At 40.4% G+C, this 26,720-nt stretch overlaps 2 protein-coding genes across 2 annotated transcripts in view; both read right to left on the bottom strand.

The window, feature by feature from the left end:
* PCNX2 (pecanex 2) overlaps positions 1-26,720 on the bottom strand; it is a 295,611-nt gene that overhangs the window by 111,157 nt on the left and 157,734 nt on the right. Inside the window, exons 21-22 of the mRNA XM_017857713.1 lie at positions 25,365-25,506; positions 20,333-20,510 (exon numbers count right to left, since the gene is read on the bottom strand). Of these exons, the coding sequence (XP_017713202.1) occupies positions 20,333-20,510; positions 25,365-25,506 (320 nt within the window). The remainder of the gene's footprint in view (positions 1-20,332; positions 20,511-25,364; positions 25,507-26,720) is intronic.
* On the bottom strand, positions 9,379-9,534 carry LOC108518984 (putative 60S ribosomal protein L39-like 5). The gene has a single exon (XM_017857719.1). The coding sequence runs from the start codon at positions 9,532-9,534 to the stop codon at positions 9,379-9,381; it is 156 nt and encodes a 51-aa protein (XP_017713208.1).

Here is a 26,720-nt window from a genome sequence, read left to right as displayed (position 1 = left end):
CTTGAGAAGCCAGAGGAGGAACTCTAAGTAATCCATATGCTTAGTCTAAAAGCCTTTCTTCTCCCTTTACTCCATTCCCCCATCACTGAGTCAGCATCTCTCTAGAATAATAAAACGCCACCCAACCACTGCATCCAAGCTAAGAGTTTATTTCTCAAAAAAGAGTTTTCCATCTCGGAAGCTCTCAAATGAATTCAGTCAATATCTGCTGAGTAATTATTATGAACCTGCCTCTTGTTAGATGTTGCGTAAGGTAAGAAAGAAAGAAATACACCAGTGGTCTCATCACTGAGGCATTTCCGGTCTTCCTGGGAACACAGACGCACTAGAAGTGCATTCTTTGTTTTCGGGCATAGTGCAGAGCTTGTGAAATTCTTTCCCTGAACCATCCTGGGTGGCAGCTGACAGTGAAAATGTATCCCTGAAAGTCCAGAAAATGTGTTTTGCCTATGCAGTGGCTGCATGGAACTTCTGGCAAACCAGTCTTTACTCCTGAGCCTGTGCAGACTCGAATAGCACTGAATTCAAGTCAGCTGCTGTAAGTGACTTAGGATATGTTAGTGAACAGTCATTGTAAAAGATCAATATTCAACATTCCAGAGTTTTATTTCATATCTACTCTGTGCCTGACTGTGTTCTGCAAATTGGGGTTCTATCAGTAACCAAAAGAGACAAAGATCTTTTGCTTCATGGAACTTAACATTATAGTGGGAGAGACAATAATATCATAACAATTATAAAGTATGTTGTAAGATGATGAAGGCTATGACAAAAAGGTAAAAAGTAATGTAAGTACATAAAAGGGTGAAAAGATTGGAAAGCTGGGGTGGACGGTGAAGTAGGGTAAAATTACAATATGAAACTGAGTGGGCAAGGCAAACCTGACTGAAAAGGTGAGATCTGAGCAAAGGCTCGAAAGAGGATCGAGTCCAGTGGATATCAAGGGAGGAGCATTTAAAGACAAAGGAAACAGAGCATAGAGTCTCCAGGGACAGCACATCTGGCATAGTGGAGGAACTGCCGGTCTACCTGGGTTGGGCATGAGGAAGAACAGAAGAGGAGGTCAGAGTAGGAACAGAGACCAGTTGGTGCTGGGCCAGCGTCACGGGTTAGACTTTTACTCTGTATGAAGTCATGAGTCATTACAGGGTTTTGGACAGAGAAGGTACAAAATCTGGCTTGTGATTTGAAAGAAAGACTTGAGAGACGTTTGGTTTCTGCTGTGGCATGTGAAGAGCTTGGAAGTTATTTTTACAAGAAGAAGAAACTGGATAAACAGAAAACTGATTGTGCGTCTTGACCCATCAGATCACTGATATTGCAGCAGTCACTGCCACTCTGGACTATGGAGTGACAGGCGCATCCAGAAACTCACAACGGAGATTAGCTTCTGTGGGGTAAAAGCTGCTGTGGCCATAAACTCCTAGGAACATTTAAATGATAATTTTTATGAAGTGCTACAGGCTGAGGGTGGCCTAGCATGAGATTAAGAAACTCACGGGCACCATGGCCTTAGGGAAGGGCCTATACTTTCAGGGGTTTTACTTCCAGAAACCCCACTAGGTTCTCATGGTGAAGATCAAGAAACATCCCCTCACAGCTCTAGTAGGAGGTGGGAAAGATTAAACAACGCGAAACACACAGGCTCGTCCTCCAAAGCACAGCACTGTGCAGGAGCCGATCCCACATGGGAGAAAGAACTTCCTTCCACACCAGTTTACTCCAGTTTATCTCACTGGAAAGAGGAAGGGAGGAAGAAACATAGTCATTGGGGGTCAGGGCTTCAAGGAAATACATTGAGACTACTACAACCAGGGAAGGAAGTAGAGGGTATTTAAAAAAAAAAAATTTACCACTTTGGAAACATTTGTGAAGGTCACGGCCTGGAGACACAGACCCAATTAAAAATAGATTTAATTGGAAGATAACAGAATGCTCCCCCTACCCCACACCTTACCAGCACACCAACAGGAACTCAATATAATAACACTAGATCACAGATAACAGAGCTACAAGACATAAACTGTTGCTGAGGAGAAGCTTTAAGGGAAACCAAAAGTCAAGATGAGACAAAAACAAGGACACTAGAAAAATCGGAAGCCTCTGAGACTCACAGCTAAAGCAACATTAAACATGGCCTAACTCTTAGAGTAACATAAATTCTCACACCAAATGCTTTCTTACCTCAGTTTCTGTTACCTGATACAACAGGTTCAACTTTCAACAAAAGATTAAGGGCATAGCAAAAGGCAAGAAAAAACATAGTTTAAAGAATTAAAGAGCCAGCAAGCCTCAGAACCAGAGTCAAATATAATATAGATGCTGGAATTATCATACAGGAGATATAACTATGATTAGTATCTTGAGAGTTCTTGCGGAAAATGTAGTTCAAATAATCCATGGAGACAAGAAAGAAGATAAAGAAAAAACAAAGTGAAAACAGCAACAACACAAAAGGCAAACATAAACACTACCACATCAATAATTACATTAAATGAAATGGTCTAAATATACTAAAGACAAATACTGGCAGAATGGAATAACAACCATAACTCAATTGTATGCTGCCTATGTAATGATATGAACAGTTTGAAAGTAAAAGGATGAGAAAATAGGTATTATGTGAATATCAACCAAAAACAGGAGCAGTGACATCATTAGCAAATAAACCTCCGAGAAAGCAAAGAAATGACCAGAAAAGACATTATGTAATGATAAAAGGATCAATCCCCCAAGACCTACCAATCCTAAATGTGTATATAGCAAACAACAGATATGCAAAATATGTGAAGCAGAAACTGATAGAACTGAAAGAAAAAACAGAAAAATCACAATTATGATTGGAAACTTTAACACATCACTCTCAACAACTGATAGGATAATTAGACAGAAAAAAAATAACAATACAGCAGAACTCAACAACATTATAATGCAACAGGATATGATCAACTTTTATTGAATACTCCACCCAAGAACAGGAGAACGCACAGTCTTTTTAAGTGTTCATGGACAGATACAAAGATAGACCATATACTAGGCTACACACACACAAACACATAGACACCAAAACAAACAAAAAAACTCAACAAAATGAAAAGAAATGAAATCATACAGTGTACTCAGACCATAAAGAAATCAACCTAGAAATGAATAATATAAAGATAACACATATCCAAACCTTTGGAAAATGACACACTTCTAAATAATTCATGGATCAAAGAAGAAGTCTTAAGGGAAACAAGAAAAATACATTGAATTGAATGAAAATGAATGTATAACACTTCAAAATTTGTGGAGCACAGCTAAAGCAGTGCACAGAAGGAAATTTATAGCACTAAATGCATACATTAGAAAAGAAGAAAAATCTCAAATTGATAACAATATCCCACCTCAAGAGCCTCCCCAAAAAAGAAGAGCAAAATAAATCCCAAGCAAGAGAAGAAAACAATAAAGATAAAAGCAGAAATCTATGAAATTACAAATAAGACAAAAATAAAATCAATGAAACAAAGAGTTAGCTCTTTGAAAAGATCAATAAAATTAAGAAATCCCTAGAAAGACTGACAAAGAAAAACACAAATTAATAATATCAGGAGTGAAACAGGAGGTATCACTAAGGAATATGCAGATGTAGAAAGGGCAATAAGGGGATATTATGAACAACAACACATAGTACAACAGAACAATAGTAAATTTGTCAATTTAGAAGAAACAGATCATTTCAGAAACACGGCTATCAGAAAACCCAATATGGAATAGGTAATTTGAATATCCCTACAACTATTATGGAAATTTAACTTATAAATTTAAAACTCCCTCAAAATATTCTCCAGATCAGATGGCTTAATTGGAGAATTCTAACAAATGTTTAAAGAATTAATGCTAATTCCACAAAATCTCTCCAGAAAATAGGAGAGGAAGGGATACTACAATTCATTTTATGAAGTCAGTATTACCCTGATACCAAAACCAGACAAAGACAATACACACAAAAGACCACAACCCCTGGTCGGGAGCGGTGGCTCACGCCTGTAATCCCAGCACTTTGGGAGGCCGAGGCGGGCAGATCACGAGGTCAGGAGATCCAGACCATCCTGGCTAACACGTTGAAACCCCGTCTGTACTAAAAATGCAAAAAATTAGCCGTACTTGGGAGACTGAGGCAGGAGAATGGCATGAACCTGGGAGGCAGAGCTTGCAGTGAGCCAAGATGGCACCACTGGACTCCAGCCTGGGCGACAATGGGAGACTCCGTTCAAAAAAAAAAAAAGACCACAACCCCATACACAAAAATATAGGTCAATGTCTCTCCTGATATAGACCAAAATTTTTAACAAGATATTAACAAATACCATTCATAAACATTTAAGAAGAATTATGGACCATAACCAAATGGGTTTTGTTTCAGGGATGCAAGATTGGTTTAATTTTCAAAAATCAATCAATGTAATCCACTCTATTAACAGGCTATAGAATAAAAATCACAGAATTACATCATCCAATATAGGAAAAGCATTTGACAAAATGGAACTTTCATTTATGTAAAATTGCTTAGAAAAATAGGAATAGAAGGGGAACTTTCTCAACTGGATAAAGACCTACAAAAAACTACAACTTACTCATACTTAACAGTGAAAGTTGTATGCCTTCTTTCTAATGTCCGGAAGAAGGTAGGGATCTACTCTCACCACTCTTATTTGACATAGTGCTGGAGGTGTTAGCTAGTGCAATAAGACTGGAAAAGGAAGTAAAATGTAAACAGATCAGAAAGGAAGAAATAAAATGATCCTTACCTACAGATGGCATGGTTACCTACAGAGAAAATCCCAAGGCACGTACAAAAACAAAAAACAAACAAACAAACAAACAAACAAACAAACAAAAAAACACAAAAAAACCCCTCCCAAAACTAGTAAGTAAATTCAGGCTTACAAAAATCTATTGTATCTCTATATGCTAGCAATGAAACCATACATTCTGAAATTGAACATACAATTCAATTCATAGCCACTCAAAAAAAGGATTATATAAGTTGTAAATCTAACAAAACTTGTGCAGAATTTATAAGCTAAAAGTTAAAAAACTCTAATGAAAGAAATCAAAAGATAAATAAATGGCTACTGTAGTTACAGATTGGAAGACTCAACATAGAAAAGATGTCAATTCTCTCTAAACTGATATAGAAGTTTAAAGCAATTCCTATTGAAATCTCAGCAAGTATGTTTTTTTATAGATACAGTAAAAATTAACCTAAAATGTATAGGAAAGGTAAAGGTAACTAGAACAGCAAAAACAATGTTGGGAAAAAATAAAGTGGGAGAATCCATCTACCGAATTTCAACTATTTCAATACAACTAAAGTAATCAAGACTTCTTGGTATTGGTGGAGGAATAAATGGATGGGTCAACAGAATAAAATATTGCACTCAGAAACATACTCACACAAACATGAGCAACTGATTTTGACCAAGGTGCAAAAGCAATTAGAGGAAGGAAAGACAGTCATTTCAACAAATGGTGCTGGAATAATTAGATATAAATAGGCAAAAAAGTTAAAAGCAAACAACCCTTTACCTAAGTATCGTAACTCATATTAGCTCAATAAAGATCACAGACTTAAGTATAAAATGAAAAGCATAAAATTTTTAGGAAAAAAAGGCCGGGCGCGGTGGCTCATGCCTGTAATCTCAACACTTTGGGAGGGCAAGGCAGGTGGATCACAAAGTCAGGAGATCAGGACTATCCTGGCTAACATGGTGAAATCCCATCTCTACTAAAAATTAAAAAAAAAAAAATTAGCAGGGCCTGGTGGCGGGCACCTGTAGTCCCAGCTACTCGGGAGGCTGAGGCAGGAGAATGGTGTAAACCCAGGAGGCGGAGCTTGCAGTGAGCAGAGATCCTGCCACTGCACTCCAGCCTGGGTGACAGAGTGAGACTCTGTCTCAAAAAACAAAAAACAAAAGCAATGGTTTAGGAAAAAAAATAAAAATAAAAACAGGAGAAAATCTTGGGGTCTAGAACCAGGCAAAGAGATTGTTGTACTTCACACAAAATTATGATGAATAAAAGAAATTACTGATAAATTAGACTTCACTGAAATTAAAACTTTTTGTGCTGTGAAAGACCCTATTAAGAGAAGGAAAAGACAAGCTACAGAGTGGGAGAAAATATTTGCAGATGACATATCCAACAAGGGAATCAAATCTAGAGTATATAGGGCTGGGCACAGTGGCTCATGCCTGTAATCCCAGCACTTTGGGAGTCTGAGGCAGGCAGATCACCTGAGGTCAGGAGTTTGAGACCAGCCTGGCCAACATGGTAAAACCCTGTCTCTACTAAAACTAAAATTAGCCAGGCGTGGTGGCGGGCGCCTGTAGTCCCAGCTACTCAGGAGGCTGAGGCAGGAGAATCTCTTGAACCCAGGAGGCAGAGGTTGCAGTGAGATGAGATCACGCCACTGCACTCCAGCCTGGGAGATAGAGTGAGACTCCATTTCAAAAAAAAAAAAAAAAAAAAAAAAAAAAAAAAAAAAAAAAAAAAAAAAAAGAAAAAAGAAAAAAGAAGAGTATATAAAGAATTCTCAAGATTAAACAGTAAAACCCAAACAATCCAATCTAGATCGTACAAAACTATATGAAGCCACTTTACAGAAGAATATATACAAATGGAGAATAAGCACCTAAACAATATTCCACATCACTAACCTTTATGAAAATGTAAATTAAAACCACAATGAGACATAATTAAACATCCATCAGAGTGGTTAAAATAAAACAATAGTGGAAATATAAAATGCTGACAAGGATGCAGAGAAAATGAATCACTCATGCATTCCTGGCGGAAATATAAAATGGTATAGCCACTCTGGCATTTTCCTTAAAAATTTAGCATGGAACTACCTACCACAATGAAAAGTAATGAATTACTGATTTCCACAACAACCTGGATGAATAACACTGTGTGAAAAAATCTTAGAAAATGAGTGAAAAGACAATCCCCAAAAGTTATATATTGTATGATTCCACTTATGTAACATTCTTGAAACATCAAAATTATAGTTACAAACATGACAGATATTAATTTAACTATATCAACAACCAATTTAAATGTGAATGGTCTAAATACACAAATTAAGAAACAAAGTGTTAGAGTAGATTTAAAAACAACAACAACAACAACAACAACAAAATTTTTTTTAAAAAAGAGCCAACTACCAACTATAAGTTTGGTACAAAGAAACTAAACAAAAAGATTCAGAACAAACTGTCCGGGAACTAATAAGTCAGCATAGCAAGGCTGCCCTATATGAAGTCAATAAACAAAAGTCAACTGCTTTCTCGTATGCTAGCAAGGAACAACTGGAGTTTAAAATTAAAAAAAAATACACCCTCCACAATAGCACCAAATAAGACAAAATGTGTGTGTAAATATAATAAAATATGTACATTATCTATATGCAAAAACCTATAGAAATCTGAAGAAAGAAACCAAAGACTATCTAAATAAATAGAATAATATTTCATGTTCACAGACTGGAAGATTGAATATTGGTAAAACGTTGATTCTTTACAACTTGATCTACAGATCCAGCATAAACCCATTCAAAATCCTAACAAAATATTTTGCAGATCTAGAGAACTGATTCTAAAATTTGTATGAAAGGCAAAACAACAATAAACAAAAATAGAATAGCCAACACAATATTGAAGAAGAAAAACAAAGTTGAAAAAATCACACTATTTCAAAGCTCACTATAAAATGATAGTTGTCAAGACAACATGGTATTAGCAAAATAGAAACATACATTAATTGAACAAAACAACTCAAGAAATAGACCCATTCAAATATGGTCAAGTAATTGCTGTTAAAGGCATAAAAGAAAGGCAATTCTATGGAGCAGAAGGTTCTAGAACCAATCCCCCACAGATACCAACGGGTGACTGTACATGCGTATTGGAATTGAACAGTAAACAAAATAAATGACAAATGGTAGAAGCTAAGTTTCTCACTATTGGAATGGAAAGTTACAGTACACAAGGGGAAAAGGCTAGAATGATCCATGTAGTAATGGATTCGATTTGAAAACATCAATTTGAACTCATGTTTAGTTTAATGCCGATACAGGTGGTTACAGACATACAGACATATTTCTAGATATGTGTATATGTGGATGATATACACACATATATTTCCTTGCTCTTTCAGCTGAGAATGCCTAGATGCAATGACACCCCAGTATCAATAAGTACATCTAGCACCCAGATCAATACTGTTCTCCAATAAAATAGAACACGGCTTCCTGGAGAAATGGCTTATTCTAGGACTGGGACGGGAAGTATGTGAGGATGAACCTAGATCATCCTGTAGTGACAGAAAGAAAGTACACAAAAGTACACACACCCGGCGGGGGGCGGGGAGAGAGAGAGAGAAAGAGAGAGAGAAGTGGGATTATATCACAAAAGCTGCCAACTGAAGAGCTTCAAGTAGCCAAAGTTTAAAAAATTTGGGAGACTGCCAGGCGCGGTGGCTCAAGCCTGTAATCCCAGCACTTTGGGAGGCCGAGACGGGCGGATCACAAGGTCAGGAGATCAAGACCATCCTGGCTAATATGGTGAAACCCCGTCTCTACTAAAGAATACAAAAAACTAGCCGGGCGACGAGGCGGGCGCCGGTAGCCCCAGCTACTTGGGAGGCGGAGGCANTGTGCCTGGCCATAAATCTTTGATATAATGTGATGAGAATGATACTTGACCTACGTGGTCTTCCTCCCCAAAACACATAGCCCTAATATAAATACGAGGAAAGGATCAGACAAATCCCAGTCAAGGGATAGTCTATAAAATACCTGATCAGTACTCCTCAAAACTGTCAAGTCATCACAAGCATGGAAAACATGAGAAACTATCACAGCCAAGAGGAGCCTAAGGAAGCAGGATAACTCAATGTATTCTGAATGGGACCCTCCAACATGGAAAGGACATTAGACAAAACTCAGGATGTCTGAATAGAGTATGAACTTTAATAGTAACACACTATTTGGGCTCATTAATTATGACAAATGTACCATACAAATGTAAGATATTAGTAACAGGGAAACAGGGTGTGGGGTATATGGGAATTCTCCATACTATCTCCATGTCTTTTCTGTAAATCTAGAATTATTCCAAAATACATATATATACACATATATATATATATTTTTTTAATGAAAGGCCTCACATATTTATTACTGAACCCAGCCAACCAACACATTCATAATAGATTCAGAGAGGAAAACATGTCAAACTCTCCAGATAGCTGACATTTTCAGTTTGATATGGTAATGTGATCGTGACCTTCAGACAGCACAAATACGTGTGCCATCTCATGTGCAATTCCTTATAGACCCAGCTTGGTTCTTCTCCAATGTCTCCTTTTGGAGTTGTACCTGATTTTATCTCCAGTTTTCATCTGAATCCGCTGGGGAATGGGACGATTTTGCTTTTGTTTCTTGGCCAGGAATTGCTTAATCTTGAAAGTCTTGTGAGAAGACATGGTGAGAAGCGGAGGCAAGAACACACCACGATGGCAGAGAAAGGAAAAGAGGGGCCAAAATATATTTAAAAAAAAAAATCTGACCGGGCACGGTGGCTCACGCCTGTAATCCCAACATTTTTGGAGGCCGAGGTGGGCGGACCACGAGGTCAGGAGTTCAAGACCAGCCCGGCCACCATGGTGAAACCCCCATCTCTACTAAAAAAAATACAAAAATTAGCTGGGCGTGGTGGTGGGTGCCTGTAATCCCAACTACTTGGGAGGCTGAGGCAGAAGAATCACTTGAACCCAGGAGGCAGAGGTTGCAGTGAGCCGAGATTATGCCATTGCACTCCAGCCTGGGTGACACGAGCAAGACTCTGTCTCAAAAAAAAAAAAAAAAAAAAAAAAACTTCTTGTAATATGAATGCAAATGAAAGACAGTTGTGTCTATCACACCTAAGTGGAATGCTTAATGACTTGATGAAGGCAAGTCTTTAGAGACATTTAGAGACATTGCTGTGGACCTAGATAAGAATGAGAAGAGAACTGGGAAGAAAGAAAATGTGGACTACTTTCAGACTGTTTCACACAAAATTTTAACATCTCAATTCAAGTAGAATAAAAAACAGAAATGGAAATTGAACACCCTAGAAAATGTATCATGGGCATAGTTCACTGAAAAAGACCATATAGTCATTCTGTAGATTCCCACTCAAAGGGAAGTCCTCGCCCTCCATCAGAATACTGGTAATGGAAGTTAATGTGTCCGTTTTTAAGGTATTATAATAAAGACAAGTATAGAGGTATCATTTATTATTTCTTACTTAATTTTTTTTCAATTAACCAACCAACCACCTTCCAGGTTTAGTTGAATATAAAGTTTCTACTGTACTGGTCCTTCTTCTCCTCATTCTCATTCCCGTTTTCTCTCTCATTATTTCTTTGTTATCTATACTTTCAAATGACAACCAAGCGGCTGGTATGTAATCCAGACAAATTTTCCACAGAAAGCTGTAGACAATTTAAGTTTTATCAGAGCAAATGTACTTTCTTAAGGATAGGATGCCGTAGGATGTGAAGAACACTAGGCCTTATGGATTGATGTTATTATGAGGGTTAGTCTTATCCAACAGAGAAAAAACTGTGAAATGACCTTACTGAAAATTCCAGAATTATGAAAAAGATCAATAAATCTGACAAGTCCATTCTTCAGCACAGTGAGGGAAAGCAAGCTAAAAATAAACTGAAAATGGAGCATGAATCAAAACTATCTCACCAAAAACATAATGTAGGGATGCTATGACCACCATCTTATTTCAGGATAATGAGAATTAGTCCACATACTGACCCTGTGAAGGAGATGGGTGCAGATGTTATCATCCAGAAACTTGGAGGAAGCAGAGGGAAACACGCTAAGATTAATGGCACCAGAGGAAATAACATTTGTTATTCATGGTTTTCCTGGTTGGGAATGCTTACGGACTCAGTTCTTGTACTAAAAGTGTCAATGCTTGCATTTTAAATGTAGAGATGGCGTCATTAGGTCATTAAGTGCACATTGCAGACTAGTCTTTGCATCATACGTATTTAGCATGCTTATTCTTGCAAGGGCAATGGACTAAATCCTTCACAGGTAACAAAAACATCATGTTTAACACCATTCACCTCCTCTGGACCAATAAAGAATCAACAGCCCTAAAGTGGTTGTGACTGTCGAGTTTTCCATGAAAGACAGCCTCACTGAACAGCACATAACAAAGTTCCCAAACACCCACATTTAAATACACTGACCTGTGACCAATGAATATACTTGGTCATTTACAAATAGGTATTGAGACCTCACCCTACTAAGGGCACTAAAGAAAGCACAGAGGATACAAAGAAGGAAGAACGGAGTACCTGACCTTGAAGAACTCACTCTAACGGTGTCAGGACCACTGTGCTGTCAACCTTACCAGTGGCTTCTCTGTTGCTAAATCTAGTAGTGGCATTTCAGTGTCGAGCTTTGATCTCTGAAGGCTCTGGCATTGCTGAACTATTCCTTCTTTCTTAAAACTGTTTTCTTTCTCACTTTCTATTATATTGTACTTAATTTTGTTTCCTGGGTCATTTCCCAATCTTTTGTTACATCCTTTTTTCTCTACCTGTTTCTTAAATGCTGGTCATCCCTGTTGGTAGCAATACGTGCTTTGGAACGATTCTCTACTGAGATCCTTTCAATCTCGTCCTCTTGACCTGGCAAGTCCAATCCCAGCGGTCTATGCTTCTAAAACACTCACAGGCACCAGTATGTTAAACATGACCTTCTGTGTAGTCCAATGCAGTGGCCACCTGCCACTTCCATCTGCTTCCCTTGACTTCCAGTCCCTGTGGTTTGGTTGAAATTCCAGGGGTGGGCAGGCAGTCCAGGACTCATCAGCTAGGGAACCCATATCCCTCCTGCCATTGTACCTAGTTCAAGAATGAACATGTGACACAAAACGTCAATGAGACTTCTCCCCCACTCCAAGACTTTGGCTGAAACTATCAAGAAAGATACTCTTTCTTTTGGGGGAGGACTATTAGTCATAAGAATGCTATAAATGTAGAACTGCTAGTGACCATAATTACCACCATGCAGAGACAGCAAGTCTAACTATAAAGTCAACAGATGGGAGAGAAGGAGAAATAAAAACAGAACTTCAATGCCATCATTAATGCCTTTAGGTCATTCAATAAGTTGTGTAAACTGTTATATTCTCTTTTGTCGGCTGGGCACGGTGGCTCATGCCTGCAATCCTAGCACTTTGGGAGGCTGAGACAGGCAGATCACCTGAGGTCAGGAGTTCAAGACCAGCCTGGCCAACACGGTGAAACCCCATCTCTACTAAAAATACAAAAATTAGCCAGGTGTGGTGGCAGGTGCCTGTAATCCCAGCTACCCAGGAGGCTGAGACAGGAGAATCGCTGGAAGTTGGAAGGCAGAGGTTGCAGTGAGCTGAGATCACGCCACTGCACTCCAGCCTGGGTGACAGAGCAAGACTCCGTCTAAAAAAAAAAAAATTCTCTTTTGTCATTAGGCCAGTTTCATTTGGGTTTCCATGGTTTGTGACCCAAGAAGTCCCAACTACCACAGAAAAGCTTGGAAACAAACTTAGCGTCTGTTAATAGTGAAATAACTCATCAAATTATGGTACATGCTGCATTCTATGCAGGGGTCAGAAGGAAGAGGCAACATGATATGTACTGGCAAGGAGAAGTCTTCTAACACATATTTTAAGCAAAAAATGAAGGTAAAAGGCAGGTACAGAATGAACCTACTGATATTTTAAATTTGTGTGTGTGTGTGTGTGTGTGTGTGTGTGTGTGTGTGTGTAAATATACCAGAGGACTGGGAGGATTTATTCCAAAATACTTACAATAGTTATCCAAAGGAATAGGTTAGGGTTAAGGAGAGAGAGAGATGCATAAAAACAGACTTTCTTTGTATTTTCCATTGCTTTTCTAATTTTATCATGATAAGAATATATTTAGGTATTACTTAAGTAAATTTTAAAATTGTTATAAAATGAGAAAATCCTTTTTTTCCAGGTTATTTTGAGCTTTATTGCTCTCATTCTACAATCTAATACATCAAAGCTAACATCCTTTTCCCAAAAACGTCTTTCTCTTTTTTATTATTCCCTAGTCTAGTTAATGACACCCCCTTTCATCTAGTCACTGAAGTATGCTGAGAGCTCTCCCAGAAGTGACTTTCTCCCGCAGTGCACTCTCCCCCGTATCTATCTGGTCACTAAATGTAATCAGCTCTCCCTCAAATGCCTCCTGAATTTGTTCCCTTCTTCCCCTCACTTCTGCCACCTCGGTTCAAGTCCTCATGAGTTGCTTGGATGACTGCAATAATTTCCTACTCAGTTCCAAGACTCCATGCCTTCTCATCATTTATTCACTTCCACAAAGAGATATTTCTAAAATGCAATTCTGATCTGTTTTTCCTCTGCTTAACAGCCATCAGCCGAAGCAGGAATGAAGTCCACACTCTGTAGCATGGCATGCTGGGTCCTTCGAGATCCATCTCACAGACACCTCCGGGTTCATCTCTTACTTTCCCAACCATCCACTCCCCTTTCCAGGTTTTCACACTTCCCAAATATCTCGCGGTTTCTGGAATGTGCCAACTCCTCTCTTGCTTCTGTGCCTTTACACATGCAACTTCCTCTGCGTAACTCACTCCTCCCTGCCTTCTTTGCCTGACTTACTCATTCTTCCTCAAAGCTTAAGGTGAGCATTGTTTTTGGTTCTCTTAGGTTGAAGTGGGCACTAGTGCTCATGAAACTCTACCGCTATCACCTCCCTTATTATCCTTTCTTGTAATTATCTCTTTACTTGTCTGCCTCTTTTTCCAAACTCTCCAAGCAGGGAAGGCAGAATCACAAAATACAGACTCACAGCCAGACTGCCTGGCTTTGAATCCTGCCCTACCATTGTATAGCTAGGAGACTTTCTGGCAATTCACTTAATTTCTGTGCCTCAGTTTTCTCACCTGTCAAATGAGGTGTATCCACCCACAAAGTTGTTGTGAAGATTACGTACGTTATTATGCACAAAGTGTTCAGAACAGTTCCTGGCCCACAGAAAATAGCAAACAAAGATTTGGCATCATTTGTATTACTAATAATCTTTGTATAATATCTAGTGCAGTGCCTGACAGGCACACAGTAAGTGCTCAATGAATGAACAATTGCTTTTTTGAACTAAGTATTTTGAACAAGTACTTCTGTGTAAGTATGTACTTTTTTAAAAAGTGGCTCAATTTTAATCCAAGACTTTCTACCTGTACTCACAAAATAAGGAAAATGCCATTTAGAAACTTCAATTTCAAATAACTTGAACCCTCAGTGTGGCTGTCCACGAGAAAGCCACACATCACGGTTCTGGTGTGATCATTCATACAGCTTTATCATAAATACAACCTCATGCATTAATTTTGATCTCCTAAGTGGCAAAAGTGTTATGTCCCACGTTGAGCTGTAGAATTTTAAAATTTTAAAATCCTGTAGAATTTTAAGTTTAATGTATTCTGGAAATGCTGGCAGAATGATCCTATGGCAGGATTTTCTCAAGTTCTGCTTCTACATCCTGTAACAACCCAAAGTTACCATGATTTTAAAAACAATGTTTTTGTTTGTTTGTTTGTGTTTGAGATGGAGTTGTGCTCTGTCGCTCAGGCTGGAGTGCAATGGGACTATCTCGGCTCATTGCAACCTCTTCCTCTGGGGTGCAAATGATTCTCCTGCCTTAGCCTCCCAAGTAGCTGGGATTACAGGCTTGCGGCACCAGGCCCAACTAATTTTTGTATTTTCAGTAGAGACAGGGTTTCACCATGTTGACCAGGCTGGTCTCAAACTCCTGACCTCAGGTAATCCACCCACCTCGGCCTCCCAAAGTGCTGGGATTACAGACATGGGCCACTGTGCCCAGCCAACAGTGGTTTTTAAGAACATTTTCAGGGCCAGTGGGAGGTCATGAAAGATTATTTGTCATCTTTGCTTCTGTAACAATCAATATTCCTTGCAACCAAATATCCTCATCTGCACTTTTTACTGTACCCTAAAGACCAAGACAACCAGAAATGTCACCAATGAATAACAAAAGTTCTTAAAAGAAAGGAATGACTGAAGAAGCAAGATAAAGAGAGGGACCGGATCGAGGAAATGAAGGAGCGAGGAAGAAGGATGTGTGGTTGGAGGGTCACACATCTCAGGAAGGGACATGCAGGGACCCTTCTTTCTCACCGCCCTCCTACCCTCCCCAACCGCCCCCTGCCCCCAACACACACACACCCACATATCCACACACATGGAAGCCCAGGGCGCCATTCAGTAGGAAGTGTCCCACCCACCAACTCAATACACAGACTGCACTTAATTTGTCTGGTGGGTTCCGGCCTTGGAACTCAATATTTCCACCCCCACACTTTTCTTTTTTTGTAAGATGGAGTCTTGCCTTGTCGCCCAGGCTGGAGTGCAGTGGCGCGATCTCGGCTCACTGCAAGCGCCGCCTTCCAGGTTCCTGCCATTCTCCTGCCTCAGCCTCCCGAGTAGCTGGGACTACAGGCACCTGCCACCATGCTTGGCTAATTTTTTGTATTTTTAGTAGAGACAGGATTTCACCGTGTTAGCCAGGATCGTCTCGATCTCCTGATATCGTGATCTGTCCACCTTGGCCTCCCAAAGTGCTGGGATTACAGGAGGGAGCCACTGCGCCCGGGCCCCCCCGCCCATTTTTCTTTCTTTTTTTTTTTTTTTACCAGGTCTGGCAGACTTAAAGAGACTAGGCAATAGTCATTCTCCAGACCTCAGGGGATTGGGGATTTGGGGCTTAGGGAGGTAGAGAATATCGTGCGGGCAGGGCCTGGGCCCTTTGGAAGCCATCTGTTTCCTTCCTTGGCCTCCTGGCGCTTTGATCTCACCCTCTCACTAATTACTTCTCTCCTCCCTTTCTACCCATAAAGCCCGAAGGATTAGAGGCAACCAACTCAAAATAATAGTCTCCTATATTTGGGCAGCTCCTTTCTTCTGAGGAAACTGAGTGCCCATCCAAATGTGTCTACAAGAACCTCACAGCCCTTCTGTGAGGGGGGCTGCCAGGCTAATAATAATTCTCTATTTAGTGAAGCAGGAGAAAGGGTGAGTGAGGGAGGGCTGGGGGACATCTGCAGTGGTCAGATGACAGGACCCGTCATAAGCAGGACTTCCGTGAGTCTAGTGGACAAGTAACATTTCACATTTTGCAAGTAATTGTCCCAGAGAACAGTATTGCCTGTAAGGACAACAGTGGAGGCTTCTAGAAAGCCCCTAGGAAATACATTCAAAGAGACTTTTTTTGTTGTTGAAAAAAATATATTAAAATGAGCAGAATGAAAAGGAGCTATCAATTAGGACCTTCAGGCAGAATCTTTATAGGGGACCTTAACTGTGAACTTCTCCTTGATATAATCATCTTCTGTCACTAATATCCACTGTTTTTTTCCCAGGAAAATCACAAACAGTCTCTTTCTTTCACTATATTCTTTTTCATCAGAGAATAAGATCTTGCTTCTCATTCCAGAAAACTCATTGCCACCAGCTCTCTGAAGATGAAGACTGATCAGGCATTAGCAGGAGGTGAGATTGGCCAGGACTCAGAATCCCCAACTTTCTGACTTGCCACCTACTTTCCTAGCTTTTGTCTCACTAATTTTTCTTTTCTTTCTTTGACACTTAGCCATTATCCCAGTCTAAGAGTGGACTATTCAAATACTATGTGCTAATGCTCCCTCAATTAGAGAAAATAAGAAAGCTGCAACTCTGGTTCTATCTGAAAGTATTCATATGCTAACTGGTGCTTCAAAAAGATTATGGCAAAGTGAGTCAAATGCCTGCACAACTAAGTTTTTGTGCATTTCGCTTTAGATCATGTTTTTTGTTTGTTTGTTTGTTTGTTTTGAGACAGAGTCTCACTCTGTTGCCCAGGCTGGAGTGCAGTGGTGGGATCTCAGCTCACTGCAACACCTCAGCCTCCCGAGTAGCTGGGATTACAGGCACCCACTACCACATCCAGCTAACTTTTTTTTCTATTTTTAGTAGAGATGAGGCTTCACCATGTTGGTCAGGCTGGTCTCGAACTCCAGACCTCAGGTAATCCACCCTCCTGGGCCTCCCAAAGTACTGGGATTACAGGCATGAGCCACCATGCCTGGCCTAGATCATGCCCTTGTCAGGTTCCACCCTCCCCATTCTGCACAGGATGTCACTAAGTGTCTGCACCAACCAGAAGGATGACTGACAGCCATGCTTACTCCCTTTCTTTGTCCCTTGAAAGCCGCTTTGGGTGAGATACCCACTTCAAGCCACATATTTTTGTCAGTGGACTGCTGTCAGTGCAGAATGCTGTCAGGATGGGGAAAGATGGCCTGTGCTCCCATAAAGGAAAGCCACTCTTCTTACTACAGATATGGAATTATTTAGAAGCCAGGCTCTAGGACTCTTACAGAAAGAAACCTCACTCCTCTTCTGTTCACCTGGAGCCACTCACGAATACAAGATGATATGAAACTGACAGTTTAGTGTGGAAAAGTGGCCACATTCCTTCACAAACACAGTGTGTCACTTCTCTTTTTCTACTTACATACAGCTTTAAAAACACAACCTTCTATTGGAGAGTATGTTCTACTTAACTTTTTTCAGTTATATTGATAAATCCTCCTATTTATATTGATAAATAGCTCCTTTTCATTCTGTTCATTTTAATATATATTTTTAAAAAGGCATTATTTTCCATTTTACAGGAAACTGAGGCTCAGAAAGGAATATAAACATCATTGTGTCGAAATGTAAATAATGCCTGAGTCAGGATTGAACTCCTTCTGGCACATTTTACATCTTTTTTTTTTTTTTGAGACAGGGTTTCATTCCTGTCACCCAGGCTGGAGTGCAGTGGTGTGATCTTGGCTCATTGCAACCTCCACCTCCCGGGTTCAAGCAATTCCCCTGCCTCAGCCTCCTGAGTAGCTGAGACAACAGGCATATGCCACCACTCTTGGCTAATTTTTGTACTTTTGGTAGAGACTGGGTTTCGCCATGTTGCCCAGGCTGCTCTCGAACTCCTGAGCTCAAGCAATCTGCCCATCTCAGCCTCCCACAGTGCTGGAATTACAGGCGTGAGCCATGTGCCAAGCCACATTTTACATCTGATGATAAACTCTTACTCCTGCAAGCAGTGAAATAATTTATAGTAACTTCACAAATAGTTTAAAGATTATAGGATATAGGCCGGGCGCGGTGGCTCAAGCCTGTAATCCCAGCACTTTGGGAGGCCGAGACGGGTGGATCACGAGGTCAGGAGATCGAGACCATCCTGGCTAACACCGTGAAACCCCGTCTCTACTAAAAAATACAAAAAACTAGCCGGGCGAGGTGGCGGGCGCCTGTAGTCCCAGCTACTCGGGAGGCTGAGGCAGGAGAATGGCGTAAACCCGGGAGGCGGAGCTTGCAGTGAGCTGAGATTCGGCCACTGCACTCCAGCCTGGGCAATAGAGCAAGACTCCATCTCAAAAAAAAAAAAAACAAAGATTATAGGATATAATGCTACATTTATTATGTGAGATAACACAATTTGATACGTAAGGAAGAAAATCACTTATGGAAGTCGGTGATTTGAACAGTAAGAAAAATATGATAAGTTAATCAGAACAAAACAGTACTCAGCAAACAGGAAACAAATGTTTGACCAAGGCCAGGGCCTACAATAAAATACAGAAATTGGGGCAGGCTGCAGAAGTAATAGTGAGAAACCAATGGAAGATGACACAAGAGGGATGTAGGTGACTGAAAATTAGTGCCCAATTGGAGTTACAAGAGGAAATTGGGGGCCAGGTGCAGTGGCTCATGCTTGTAATCCCAACACTTTGGGAGGCCAAGGTAGGAGAATCACTTGAGGCCAGGGGTTGGAGACAAGCTTAGGCAACATAGCAAGACCCTATCTTTACAAAAAGTCTTTAAAACAATTAGCCAGGGGTGGTGGTGCATGCCTGTGGTCCTAATTACTCAGGAGGATGGGGCAGGAGGATCACTTGAGCCCAGAAGTTGGAGGCTGAAGTGAGCAATAATTGTGCCACTGCACTCCAGCCTGTGAGTGGCACTGTGTTTGTGAAGGAGTGAGACTCTTTCTCTAAAATAAAAAACGAAGAAATTCACATGCAATGATGGGGTGGTGGCAATTACTTATGAGGCATCTTTAGTATGATACAAGAGTTTTTGATGTTTGTTACCTAAGAGAATCCAAGAGAAAGGCAGTAGAAGGAAAAGGTAGGTAATAGAAATAAAATAAAGATGAACAGAACTGATTACGAGGCGAAAAAATTTTAAAAATTTAAAATTTAGAAAACCTTACAATTAAAAAGATTATTAACTAAAAGGGGAAAGGTGTTGCTGAAGTCACTCTCCACAAGAAACCCCATGGCTGCTGTATTCAGCTGGGGTTGTGAGTGTGAACACCACGCGAAAGAGGTTGCATCATCACTGAGTTTATTTACCAAGAGTTGTTCCAAATTTGTTTCTGTTTCTGCTTACAAACCTAGGTTTCATTACAATGATCAGGCTAGATATGGTCATGGAGAACTCCCAAGTATCCAGAGGATTTTATTTCTCTCCCATTAACTAAACATTAGATACGAGCCCCATATATTTGCCTGAATTATAAGTAGGATTTCTCATTGCCCATGTATAAATTTGCTCAACAGATGAAATCTTGACTTCAGACAAGCTAAGCATGTTGGAAATACTCCAAGAGACCCTGCTCTTGCATACCAGTTCTTTACATTTACTTCAGGAGGCAAAAAGAAAAGAGAAGAAAAAAGGAAGGAAAGCAGGAAGGCAGGAAGGTGGGAAGGCAGGCAGGCAGGCAGGAAGAAAGGAAGGAAGGAAAGGAGGGAGAAAGGAAGGGAGGGAGGGAGGGAGAGACCAGAGAACTTGGTTGCTAATCTTTAATTCATAGCATTTTAAGATCTAGGGAAGTTTTATAACGAGATTGTTAACAGAGAAGAAGGTAATAAAATTTCAAGTCACACTAATGGCTAATTCATTTTAATTAGTGATTTTTAGCAAATAACATGGCGTACTTACATTCCATGGGCAATTTTCCCCAAACGGCAGCCAGAGTTTAACATACATGTATAATTCAATTTCATATCTTCCCATAACTTTTTAATAAAGAATAAGTTATAAACTCTTAAATCATTTGATGAGAACAGCTCCCTTTAAAATGTTAAAATGAAGAAAATAGCTAATTCACTTGCCTTGCTAAATAAAATGGACACCATGAAGAAATCCAGTAAGAAGCTCTCTGAAATATCTTTGTAGTCAAAGTGGAAAAAGATGACAGTGAAGCTCAAGTTAATAAACTGGTAAACTGGGTTGCAAAATGAAGTCCGCAACAGTTTCATGCCAGCAATGATCATCAGAAAAATGTCCCAGCTGTTGGAAACAAAAGAAAAGATGCAATCAATGACAGCATGCACACCGCTAGGTGAGTTTTATTCGCTCACATTTCTCCAGAATTGATGGTGCATTACGCACTTTACAGGCACAAAAAGTCAATCTAGGGGGCTCCGTTATTGTCTGCATTTTACAGGGGTATAAACTGAGTATCAAGGAATTTGAGAAACTTGTCTAAGGTCTCAAAGGGGCAGAACATAAATAGAAATTCAGTCCTGAGTGACTCTCAAGCACATTGTCTTTGCCATTACAACAGACGTTTTCTTTCCATCACATGCTTTTCAAAGTCCCTCATGTTTTTCAGCAAGGGCACAGAGCTCCTTCTGAGCTTGTCTGAATTCACTACTGCAGTGATGATGGACATTTCCCAGAAAGCCTCATGCCAAATGAGAAAACAGGCAACATGCTGCCCCTGCTAGAGTCAGCTCAGTGTATGTCTCTTCATGAGAAAAGAATCCAACTGGAACAGTGACATAACAACAGATAGGAAATTCCAAATAGAGAAAATAATCCAGTATCTTCATAAAGCCTTTTCTATTTCTACATATTAACTTTTTTTTTCTTTTTTTTTTTTTTGAGACGGAGTCTCGCTCTGTGGCCCAGGCTGGAGTGCAGTGGCCGGATCTCGGCTCACTGCAAGCTCCGCCTCCCGGGTTTACGCCATTCTCCTGCCTCAGCCTCCCGAGCAGCTGGGACTACAGGCGCCCACCACCATGCCCGGCTAGTTTTTTGTATTTTTTTTTAGTAGAGACGGGGTTTCACCGTGTTAGCCAGGATGGTCTCGATCTCCTGACCTTGTGATCCACCCATCTCGGCCTCCCAAAGTGCTGGGATTACAGGCTTGAGCCACCGCGCCCGGCCTACATATTAACTTTTAATGCTTCTCAGCATATTTGTCATCCTAGTGAACATAAGGTTTCTGCTCTCCCTTTTTTGTTGTTTAAAATTATATCATCAATGTTTTCTTTCCCCACAGAATGGGCCTTTTCAGTTAAGGAGCTCAGCAAAACAGTTAGGTGAAGAAATAGCCTCCTAGGACTTTGCTTTGAGGACTGAAGTCCTGAGTGCTCTTGCCTAAGGAGTTAGATTGTTATTATCTACCCACATAGGGAGTATGTGTCATGTGTACAATTCTCCAGATGGTAAGGTCAACAATGAACAATCCATCTTGAGATTGGAGGGCAAATGATCACATCACAATGTAGCCCCAGAGAGCAGGCAAGTGCCTTCTTGAAGGGCCTGGCTTTCTGAAGAAAGGCACTGCACATTTTCACCAGATTCCCTCCAATTCTAATGTGCTAGGATATTTGGCAACTGCAAGACAGAGGTGGGAACATTTCTAGAAGATGGTTGCACTTGTAAGAGAGAGGCTTTCTTTACCCGGCTCAGTATAGAAAACTGGGGCCATGCCTCCATTTCCCTAAACATAGAAGGATCTTGGACTCAGGACCCTTAGCAGTGTTATGAATATCTTATCTCAGAATGAGGTTATTTAAGAAGTACAAAATTGTCATTTTTGTCATAAAAAAATGTTGGAAATTCCATATGCCTCAATCTGCTGTTTTTTGTGCCTTCAGACCTAGGACTGTAGCTGTTTCCACCTTGCCACAGCATGTGTGAGGTGAGGTTTGCCCAAGGCCTTGTACGGCAGGCTTGGACTTGGCATCTGAGAAAAACTAGCAATTGCTTCCAATGCATACTTCAGATGGGGAAGTTTGTCTTTAGCCTCAACCCAGAGCCCTCAGTGTTCCCGCAGCAAGGCTGAACACTGCTCCATAACTGGCCTTCCTTTACCAGTGCGCAACTAATGCCCAGGATGAAAATACAATAGGAAAAAATGATTTCAGGTCCATTTGCCTTTGACAACAGCCCAAGGTACAAAAACCCTGTGGGATAGCCAAAGCCCTGTGGAGAAACCCCAATGATAATGTATCTGAAGACTTAGGGATATTTTGGTTTTCAGGGGAGACTGCTGATTTTCTGGATTATTCAGGCAAAATCCAGATGAGAAGCAAATCTAACTTTCTGTTTCTGTGACCAACGTTCCATGACCTGCATCCATTTGATGTTTAGTAGGGATGACTGGTTCAAGCTGAGGGAGATCTTAAGGACTCACATGCATGACTTTTATAACATCGCAATAGGAACGGCTACCATTAATGGCTCATAGATCACTGTATACAGCAGGTCCTCAAATAATGTTGCTTCTTTCAATGTTGTTTCAGTATAACATTGATGGGGAAAAAAAATGGATTCCTGGCCAGGACCCCACGGTCGGTGTGGAGTTTGTACATTGTCCTCATGTCTGTGTGGGTTTTTCTCCAAGTTCTCCAGTTTCCTCACACATCCCAAAGGTGTAAACAGTAGGTGCTCTGATGTGCTGACATGGTCCAGTGTGAGTGAGTGTGAGTGTGGGTGCGAGTGTGTTCTGCAATAGGAGACGTCCTGTCCAGCATGGGTTCCCACTGGGCACCCTGAGCTGCCAGGACAGGCTCCAGCCACTGGATACATTGAATTGGAATATTTGGATAAATAATTATCTTACTTGTTTGTATTAATCTTTCCTAAATGTATGTATCATTCACATTTATTTCAATGTTTAACATTAGAAGTGTTTTGGTCTTTATTTAGAAGTTTGGTGATGTTTTTGTGACCAGAAATATGCTATGGAACTTAACTCTTGTTTCTATCAATTAGCCTATAGTAAAATTTGTTTTATTTGGTTTTGTATTGGCTTTGATTAAAGTCACAGTTTTCAAGAACTTATCCAGGATGTTACGTGAAGATATACCGCACTTAGCTGAAGGTTTTATAAAGGCTGAGGTAACAACAATTGGTGAACAATGCCCTGGAAGAGATGGAGAGAATCCTCTTAGATTCTCAAAGAAACAGAAACACCTAACAAACACCTAACAAGATACTCCAGTTCACCAACTCATTAATTTACCAAACCCCTACTTGGTTGTTCATGCATTCATCCTTCTAACACTTACTAGTGGTTTGCTATTGAATAGTTGAATAAGAAACAGTGCCTGCTGTTGAAAAGTTTACTCTGTGACTATTTAGTACAATGGTTCTCAAAAATCACAGGGAGGGGCTAGGCTTCTCTAGTTTAGAAAAGGTCTCAAGGTGATACTGATACAGGGTTTCCGGCTATCCTGTTTGAGAACAGTTGGTCTAGTAGGGTGCCTGAAACCTCAAAAAATGTTTTGTGTTTAATTCTACAGATGCATCAGGAATAGAAAGGGATTTCCAGTTCTGGGTTCCAAGTGAAACAATTGCTGATGTTATCATCTGGGCGTTAAGGATATTCGGAACTATATAGGTAAGGTGCACCTTTCTGACTTTAGTGTCTAGAAAAAAATTACAGAGGATGGAGAATAATATTACTTCCAAATGGACCCTCCCTGAACTGTTTATTTGACTCTGCTGGAGTCTTAGCCCTTGCAACTGCCTTCTCTAACAACTTGGCCTCAACCCCACATGCTTAGCTCAAGGTCCTTGTCCTGAAGTTGAATAGGGAAAACTTGAAATCCTTTAGCTGGATTTCCCAGAGTGGCACTGGTACCTTCTTTGCTACTCTGGCTTTGAATGTGTATCCCCATTCAAGAAACTGAGGCTCCGCCTTGCTCTCGGGGGGAGTCATAGGGTCAACTAGGACTGTACCATACTGGGAATTCCTGCCCTAGAGAAGCTCACAATGTTCTAATTCTGACCATCTCCTAGATCAGGTCCCACCTGAACTGTATAAGGGGTCTGAAGTCCAGCCATCTGCTTTTTTAAATCCAGTGAGAGTAATTCTCATCCCTGGATTTGAAGTCTAGAATTTTAAGTATCAAAGGACATAGAATTCTTGCCCTGATCTAACGGAAACAGGTCTGGACTAGAAGGAAGGCAGAGTCCAATCAGGACAGGTTATAGGATCATTTCATTTAGTGTCTGCTTTGTGTGACTATGAATCTACTCAAAGTCCAACAGAGTATTAAAATGCCTTTTATCTTAGCCTGCTCAATCTTTGGAGAATATTAATTAATTTGTCCTCATGACATCCTGAAAGGAAGAGCAGGTTTGAATTAGTATGTTTGCGATCATGCATTAGGGTTGACTTGGATACATAGTGTTTAAGCAACGTGACTAATGAGCAAATCTGGGAAAGAATCTCTTTTATATCCTCCTACTCTAACAACTTTTTTGACCAGCAACTTTCACCTTTCATCAGAATGACAAATCTACAGACTATCAAGGAGATTTCCATGTTGTAAATTAAGAATTAATTTTAATATATGAAACCAGTAACTCGACTGTACATTGTTAATGCTTTGAAAGACACGGGCATCTTGACAGTATGAAGTCTCTGTGCCAGTTTTTAAATTACGAGTCTTCTCTTGATAAATTCAGAGACAGCAGTGACAGTGATTAATTTCCCCCTCCCACAAGCACAAAATGATAGAGTATTTGCTAAATGAAATGACACGAGGCAGTTCATAAAGCTCTAAGCATGATGTTAAGAACTCCAGGAATCCTGGACTCACACTGTGCTTCTGTCTTCTTATTAAGGCTCACTGACTAAGCTTCTGCAGGATGATTTTCAAATCTACTGACATTTATTCACAACATCATTTCAAGCAGATCTAACTTCATTTGCACCCCAGTCACTCTACAATAACTGTCTAGCTCCAGTGGGTTTTGAGTAAAAGACCACCATGGCTTATTTTTACATGGCCAATAACAGTCGGTAAAGGTTGGCTTCTTCTGCAAACTGTCTACAGAAAATTCACTCAGTTTTGAAACAGTGACCCAAATCATTATGAGGATAAACCATTAACCACTTACTGGGTACCAAGTCTCCGGTGATTGCTTATTAAAAATGCATCAATAGTGAGGGCATTCAAAATTACCGCTGGGTACAAGATGTATTTTTCAAAACACTGAAGCCAAACATAGAGTCGTTCAAACCACATTAAATGGGCGACATCTGAAAGAAATATAAAACCACTTAGAACAACCACCGATCAAAGTATTTTTCTTTAAGTAGAGGTAATAATAACTAATATCCTCCCCCTTTAATTCAAAAGCTGCTAATTAAGAACTCATGATACTTGACATGATATACCATACCATTTTTTTCCAGGCAGCAACTGTTAGCTTTACTTCTACACAGTTCATAAATAATAATATACATATAGTAATACAGGCCAGCATCCCAATTTTTCAAGTCAATTGATTTCTTCATCCATAATTTACTGAGACCAATGAATGGGCTGTCACATAGCATCAAGTCATCTTAGAGTAGTAAGGGTGGAAGGTGAAGGATGAAGAGTTGGAAAAAATCCCATGTGTCTATCTCCTTTTAAGCTAGGGTTCACATCTGTGACTGAAGCTAGTTTCTGGGCTTTCTTCTCTCTTTTTAATCTTTAAACCACAAACAAATCCCTGGGCAATGTATGCAAATAAAACACAGCTGACTCCCAAACCCCAGCCACTATGAATCTATTACCTTCTTCTGAGTGCTTACAACAAAGGAAGTACCATAAAGATTGAAGTCTATTCCCATTAAGGGCTAAGGTTTTAAGTTAGACCAACCTGGATTTGCATTCAGTCTCTACCAACCACTAGTGAATGACCTTGAATTATTAGCTTCATCTTTTCGAGCCTTAGTTTTCTGTGTCCTGCCCATCCTCTGAGTCTGCTGAGGGGAGGAGGTCCTTTCCGCCTCCTGCCCCTCATGGCAGGAGATGGGGTAATGAGGAATGCATGCCTGCCCATCTGGGAACCCATGCTTTTCTCTCTGGGGAGGACGAGCAGCTGGTCTGAGTGGTCAGAGCACAAACTTCCTTAGGTCACATTCAGGGGTGGGGAAATGCTTCATCCCCACCTCTCGGATCTGGAACAAGAGCCAGGACTCTTCTCTGCTTCCCACCTTGAGGACAGCACAGCAGGTTCAGGCCCAGGGCCCTCAAGTAGGCCCCTCTCATTCCCTGCCCCCTCCTCTCCGTCTGCCAGTAACTGGGAGGCTGCAGTGGGCTTCCATCCACCAGCAAATGAACCATCTCTGCTGTGGGCTTCATGCTCTCCACAGCAAGCCTCAAAGCCTAAATCTGCAAGGTGGAAGGCAACTCCATTACACTTCTGGAATCACATTCTTCAACAATTTATAGTACAAAAAAAAAAAAAAAAAAAAAAAAAAAA

This window comes from Rhinopithecus bieti, unplaced genomic scaffold, assembly GCF_001698545.2.
Source record: "Rhinopithecus bieti isolate Rb0 unplaced genomic scaffold, ASM169854v2 scaffold_46259, whole genome shotgun sequence".
NCBI classification, from domain to species: Eukaryota; Metazoa; Chordata; class Mammalia; order Primates; family Cercopithecidae; genus Rhinopithecus; species Rhinopithecus bieti.
Note: the sequence above shows the minus strand (reverse complement) of the source record. Positions and strands in the feature narration are given on the sequence as shown.

Excerpts from the sequence above, each read along its gene's own strand:
- LOC108518984 (XM_017857719.1), bottom strand. The coding sequence starts at position 9,534 with ATGTCTTCTCACAAGACTTTCAAGATTAAGCAATTCCTGGCCAAGAAA.